Below are 7452 nucleotides of genomic sequence, written 5' to 3' on the forward strand. Positions count from 1 at the left end.
CTGCATCCTTTTCTTTTGGGTTTCTACGAGGGATACCTCTAGTCTAAATTTATCCAAGAAATGTACTTAAGTATACATTTGGACTTAAAAGTACAGTGGTACCTCGGCTTAAGAACTTAACTCATTCTGGAGGTCCGTTCTTAACCTGAAACTCTTCTTAACCTGAAGACCACTTTAGCTAATGGGGCCTCCCGCTGCCGCTGCACGATTTCTGTTCTCATCCTGAAGTAAAGTTCTTAACCTGAGGTACTATTTCTGGGTTAGGAGTCTGTAACCCAAGGTACCACTGTAAAAGATGATGTGTGGAACAGTGGAAACAATAAAAACTTGGGCTGTGATAGTCTAATCATATTTTCCTTTCTACAGCTCAGGAAAAAGTACAATGTGTACACTGTTAACACTGAAGTACATTCTTAAAAGCCACCCCCAACCCCAGAAAAGCTTATTGACAAAGCATCCAGGCACACAGCGAAAGTAACATTTTCAAATGAGATAATCAATATGAGCATTACTTCATAGGGTTTTTTTTTTAAAAAAAACAAATTTTACTGGAGATTTTATTACACAGTGAAAAATATTTCTACAAATATGCCAAAGTTATGGTGGATTAATAAAGAAATGTCATTTAACTTGAATAACACTATGAAATGATTAGCAGATCTGAAGCTGAAGTCTACTGGTAAACTCTCTAGTTTCACGTAGTCATTCCTAGCAAAGAATATTAAATGGTAACATTCATACTTAAGTCCAATATCTGACAAGCACATGATACAAAACACAAAGAATCAAACATATTAACTAGGTAGGATTGGAGCCTTCCATCAATAAGTCCCAAGAAATGTGCCCAATAGTCTCACATTGCTCAGCATGGTTCCTTTTCCTTGTCCATCGCGGTCCATGTATTTGAAGGCTCAAGCCAAAAGGCAATCAGCTCCTGACATCATTTTTACTCTCACACCACTCTCAGAAACGCTTAAAGAAACTTGTACCGTGGCATTGGCAAAAAAAATGACATCCATTGCCCTCATTCTGCATAGAAGTGTGGATTTTAAAAAAATATTTTTGGGTTAAGCAACAATATTTTTTGTCTAGCAACAAAGACAGCACAGATCTCAACTGAGTTATTTGACCAGGTTCAACTTAGAACACACCATTCTGACTTTTTCAATGAAGTAAGTACCAACTACAGTACGTGTATTTTTTTGTCAGCATACATCCATTTTCAAATGTTCCAATATTTCTCCAAGCTTCATGCTCCCTTCATTCTGTATACCATCAATTTTCTAGACAGTCGACTGATGGTTCTTTTGCCATTCTTTCTTTTTAAGACGTTTTCCTTCCTTCAAAGCATATTTTTCTCCAACCGGTTATCATCTCTGCTTACTTTTCCAAGCAAAAGAAGAAAACAACTCCAGCAAAGTAACTTGAGAATTAATCAGGTTTCAGGTTTCCATTTCTGAGAGGCAAACACTGCTGGACCGTCTTGCATCTATTGCATCGTCTTTTTCTAAATCCAGAATATCAGACAAATCAATAGCAGGCAATGGAGACCTCCAGTACTGGAAGGAGTTGTAGCGCCAAACATCATCTTCAGGCTAGGAAAATAAAACGTAATTAACAGATATCGCTTCAGCAGAAAAATGAACACCTCTAAAAAAGCACTTTGCATTGACAAGCCAAATCTACAGTTTTAGAATCTCTATTTTTGAAAAATTCCACAGTCTAGTGAAAATTAAGAGCCAGGATCTAAAGCAAAGAACATGTGCAATGGAGAGAGAGAGAATCACACAGCCAAACATTTATCCTAAGAACACAAGGAGGGTCTGTTGGATGAGGCCAATGGTCCAGCTAGTGCAGCATCACGTTCTCAGGGGCCTCTGGGGAACCTGCAAGCGTGACACCCCCCGTTTCCAGCAACTGGAATTCAGAAGCATACTGCCTTTGACTGTGGAGGCAGAGCAAAGCCATCATGGCTAGGAGCCATTGCTAGGCTTATCTTCCATGAATTTTTTTAATCCTCTTTCAAAACCATCTAAGCTGGTGGTCATCAATGCCTCCTGTGGGAGAGAGTTCCATAGTTTAATTATGTGCTGTGTGAAGTACTTGTTTTGTCTGTCCACTATGAGGAAAGGATGCAGCGTTTGGGACTGTTTGGTTTAGAGAAAAGGTGAGTAGCCTACAGGGGAAGTTGCTCCAGCCCCTTGATCATTTTGGTTGCACTTACACTTGTTTACCCTGAACTGCACTGGCCTTTTTACAGCCATCCACTCAGCATGGAGAGGTGTTTTTGGAACTCTTCACAATCCTTTTTGTTTTAACGATCCTGAACAAATTACTATCATCAGCAAATCTGGCCACCTCACTGCTCATAACTAATTCTAGATCATTTACAAATTAAAAAGCACAGGTCCGAATACCAGCCCTTGGAGACACTCCAATTTCTTCATCGCTCTATCAGTAGAACTGTTGATTTATTTCTACTCTTCATGTCACTTAACCCGCAAGAGTCCCTCACCTCTTATTCCATGACTGCAAAACTTAATCAGGACTCTTGTTGAAAGCTTTTTGAAAGTTCAAGTACACAATGTCAAGTGGATCACCTTTATCTATAAGCTTTTCACTCTCTTAAAAAACTCTTAACAGGCTAGAGAGACAGGCCATGACCTTGTACAAGCCATGCTTGTTTTCCTTCAGCAAGACCTGTTCTTTTGTATGTTTGGTTACTATATGTTTAACAGTATTTTCCATCAGTTTTCCCAGGACAGACATTAAGCTAACTGGCCTGTAATATCCGGGATCTCCCATATTCTCTTTGAAAAAAATGTGTAACATTGGCCACTTTCCACTCCTCAGGTATGGAGGCTAACTTTGGGACAAATTACATATTTTTGTTAACAGATCAGCAATTTTACATTTGAGTTCTTTCGGAACATGGGGATTGATACTATCCAGAACCAGTGATTTTTCAGTTTTTATTTTGTCCATTAGGCCTAGAACTAGTTGTTCCCATAGTGGCAGTTATTGCTGCTAAAATCAGCTACTGTTCTCTATGTGCACAGTTCTCACCCTCACATGCATTTTTTTCTAAGTCTATCTAGCTGCATTACCTGCTAACAATCACACAGAGAAAGAAATCAAGGAAAGAAAGAGCCTACCCTCACATCAAGCATAATGGATTTAAGAAACAGTTCAACTTGCACCCCCTCTGGTGGATTGGCTGGAGAACAAAAAATAATATCCTGGGAAATAATTACTCTGAATTACAACATGGTCTTGTACGTAGCCTGCCAAAAATCTGCAGTTTTGCTGGCTTTGGTGGCCAACCCAAAATTTGTGGTTGGCAGGATCATGATCCCCCCCCCCAAAAAAAGGTGGTCTTATGCTGTGCCGCAGAAATGTCTGCACAACGTGGGGCACACTCCCCATATCCTCTCCCCAGCACCAAAAATGAAGCTGGCAATGGAACTTGAGGATTCAGTGAAAATCATAAACAAATGTCACCCTCCTCCAGCTTGGAACTTGACTTGAGGGAAGAAGGAAGCGGCTTGCTTTGATTCTCTGCCTGCCAGGCACTCAGAATGAGAAAGAAAAGTGGGGAGGCAGGGAATTACAGGGAAAAGGAAGACCAGGAAGATTTCTGTTCTGCAAATGCTGAGCAAAACAGACCATCACCTTCAGCGGTACTTTTGAGACAGAGAGAAGATGTGAATCACCCCCCTCCCTACAGGGCTCAGAAGTAGCCTTGAGCTCACATGGTGACCAGAAGCTGGCTGGTCACTTGCCATTGGACGAGTGAGACTTTCAAGCCCAATTCCCTATCCATTTGAATGAGTGACAGTCGATGATCTAAACATGGTACTAGAAGCTGCAGTATGTATTAATACATTTTGAGAGGAAGAAATGCATAAAAAATTCAGTATTCAATCTTTTAATCCAAACATGCATTTGTGTAAAAGGGCCAATTCCACTGACTGAAGAGATCAAATAGGAACCTAGAATCATATGGAACATAGAATTATAGAGCTGGGAGAGACCCCGAGGGTCATCTAGTCCAACCCCTTGCAATGCAGGAATGTAGGAATCATAACTAGATCATACAAGACATATTTTGTTTACTAAATAAAAGTAAGATAAGCATGCTACATTCTATCACCTTCTAGGCCATCAGAAAATGTTGTAATGCAAATTCAAAATTTTCCTGAAACCCACTTCACTTGATTTTAGCAGCATGCACACTGCTTGCTCACTTTACACCATCGTTTATTTTTAACTGTGGTTTAAAGTAACACGCTAATGAAGCCAATAGAGATATATAAAATAATGAATGGTGCAAAAGGGAAATATTATCCTTTAGGTTATAATAGCAATAGTAGCATAACTCAAGAGCAGCTAATGAAATTGATTAACAATATATTAGAGAAACAAAGTAAAGTATTTCACAAATGCATAATTCATTAGTAAAAAATACTGTGGTGATGATAACCATTATGATATATAGCTTTAAATTTATGTAAATTATGTAAATTTATGAAAGGTTTACCAACTAGCCATGATATCTAAATATAATGTTGATTGAGAAACTGAATCAGTTGCCGACAGACTGCCACCTTTATGGCTCTACCTAGGTGTTTATTGTGGGATCAGTGCTGCTCAGGGGTGCAAATTTTTCACAGCGTCTATACAGCGATGTCAGCATCAAAATGTCAACCCATAATTTCTATTTACATATTTCACCACATAGTACCATGGCAGGTTACATTCCGCTCAACACAATTAAACCACGTGCAATATATTTACATTAAGTGGGAGGAATATTCTGATCGCATCCTCTGCTCCCAAAGGCACGTGCAGAAATGTGTGTTAAAAAGTATATAACGACAACGCCAGGTGCGCTTTGGGGGCAAGAGGGCCTCTCACACAGTTTCCTCTCTTTCTGCAGAAACCCCAATGGCCCATTTCTGACGTGTAAACCGCCCTCTGGAAACACCGGGGGGGGGGGCACCTGGCTGGACGCTGCTGGAAATGGGGCACCTGCCCGTGAATATTACCTGCTGCGGGACTCATTCGGACAGGGCGCCCCTTTTACCAAGCTTGGGCTACGCTTCGCGAAATAAAGGGATTTATTTCAGAAGCCTTCCCCGCATTTACCCCTTTCCTCACTGGGGGGGGGGGGGCTGCAACCTGGTTCTGCCCCAGACGCCCCCCCCCCCAGACATGCGGGGCTCTCCAGATGTTCGGGACCCCCGGATGAGGGTCCTGCGCGGGGTCCCACCCGCCTCCCTCGCGGGGCTGTTGTGCGGAGTCAGGGAGCCCTCCCCCCCCCCCCCCGCGGCCTCTTTACCTCCTCGAGAGGAGCCTTGGAGCGGCCGCCCCTCGCCGACACGGAGCCCGGGGGCCGCGGGAGGGCCGGGGCGCCAGCCACGCCGCCCCCCGGGGCCACCGAGGGCCTCTTGGCGGCCCGCAACGCCTCCTCCTCCTCCGCCCTCTTGCGCTTCAGGCCGCCGCCTCCTCCTCCCCCGCCTGGCGGCTCCTCCTTCCTCTCCGCCTCGCCCCGGCGGCGCTTCAGGAGCGGCGGCGCGGCAGCCGCGAAGCTCTCGCACCCGGGCGCGTGACACGCCAGCGCCGCCGCCGCCGCCGCCGCCGCGCCGCGCTTCGCCATTGGGGCCGCCAAGCCCCGCGCCTCAAGTGCGCACGCGCGGGGGGCCCTCGCCGGCGCCCCCTGGCGGAGACGCGCCTCCAGAGCGGCCTGGCGAGGAGCGCTCCCCGCAAGCGCGCCTAATGCGCGTGTGAACGCGGCAACCCGAGACACGCTCAGAAACAAGCAAGCTTCCTGGGATGCAGTGGGAGTTACTTCCGAGTGCACATTCTTAGGATCGCTCTGGGGTCTCAGCGCAAGGGATAAGGCCTCTGCCCAAGCAACCCCCCCCCGGGGGGGGGGCAATGCCAGAAGCAAAAGCAGTCAGGGGGAGGGAGGGACGGAATGAATGGCACCCTCGCAAAATTGTGGTTTCTACCCACCCACACTTTCCCTTCTTCATGCAGACAGGGAAGAAACTTACCACAGTTCATGAACAAGTTTCAGCCAGGCAAAAGCACTTGAGGGCATGGAGCAGGGAAGGTGAAGCAAGTGCATCTAATTAGATAGTTAAGTAGTTGCTGAATTTTAATGTTCATTTGTCATCTATAAACAGTTCTTTGTTATATCAGCTGCATGTGGGTTGACTTTGTAAATTAAGAAATCAATGCTAACATCTTTTCAAACTTATACATTACATTTTAAGTTAAACCAGATAGAGGCGATCTTTCCCTCTAAAATGAAAAAAATTAATAGTAATTGGTCAATTCAGACTTTTGCTAGCACATAACCACAAACCTAACCATTCAACAAACTTGTGTTATTTGATGTCCTCAGCAAAAGGTAGTCACACTTCCTAGATTTCACCTGTTCCTCAGTACAGTGTAACTTTAATAATTTAAAAGTATTTTTGAAAATGAAGCCATTGTGCTTAGTTGCCCCATCAGTTTGGATTGTATTTGTCAGGTCATCATACTTGGTATGCAGAAAAAACACCCAGCACATCTCATGTCTTGCAATATCTGGATCTGATCATTAAGTTGTAAATCTAACTATAATCTTAAAGAAAACCTGTACACAATTTGGAAACTCAGCCTATCGGACATCAATGCGGTATAACTCCAAAAAGAATTATGTGTGTGTAAATAGGTGGGTGGTTAGCATGACATTCAGTTAAGAATAGCTAACAAGCAGGTCACAAGCTGAATGGCAGCTGCTCATAAGCACAGGTGTCAGCTGGCTTCTTCACATGTGCATCATAATGCAGGTGGATTCAGTAGAACTGCTAATACTAAAACAGTAACTGAAAAAGAAATTCAAACTGCTGGAGGCAGCAACAGCAGTAAGGCTTAGCACCGACCACCTGGAGCCTTGCTGCTTGCACTTGATAGGGCAAAAGGGGGGGGGGGGAGGAAGAAAATTCCTAATTTTTCTTTTCTTTTTGTTTGCATCAGCTCCAGGCCTGTTGATGCTGGATGGACAGGCTTAGGATCCCATGAATCTTTGGCATCCCAGCTCCAAAGCCATACAAATACTGCTAAGAGTGGCTTTCCCCTGTGGCTCCATTGGAAGTTCTGTACATCAGAATATGGACAGCTGGGTGAAGCAATACCGGCACCTAAAAAAACCCACTACACTGTGGTGGATTGGGACTGCTTTGTGTAGTTAATGCCATCAAAAAACAATTTCTTAAAATAGTAAACCCACAGCTGACATTTAACCCATCAATTTCAGTCATAATTAGAACACCCTTAATGGGATCAAAGTACTAATGTACAAACATTACTGTCAAGTCTTAATTTAGTTATTTTTTTAAGTGACTGCAGCCAGATATTACTTGAAATTACCCATCAAATGCTTAAAATGGCATGAAGAAT

General features: G+C 43.8%; 1 protein-coding gene across 1 annotated transcript; it reads right to left on the reverse strand.

The window, feature by feature from the left end:
• Positions 1-521: 521 nt before the first annotated feature.
• Positions 522-5659, reverse strand: LOC310659751 (uncharacterized protein C9orf40 homolog; the record flags this gene model as incomplete). Its single annotated transcript, XM_083403544.1, has 2 exons — positions 522-1595; positions 5342-5659. The coding sequence occupies 2 exons, from the start codon at positions 5657-5659 to the stop codon at positions 1443-1445; spliced, it is 471 nt and encodes a 156-aa protein (XP_083259670.1). The 3' UTR covers positions 522-1442.
• Between the last annotated feature and the right edge of the window lie 1793 nt (positions 5660-7452).

The sequence above is a fragment of the Podarcis tiliguerta genome (genome assembly GCF_965153285.1).
Source record: "Podarcis tiliguerta genome assembly, chromosome: 11".
Taxonomy (NCBI): Eukaryota; Metazoa; Chordata; class Lepidosauria; order Squamata; family Lacertidae; genus Podarcis; species Podarcis tiliguerta.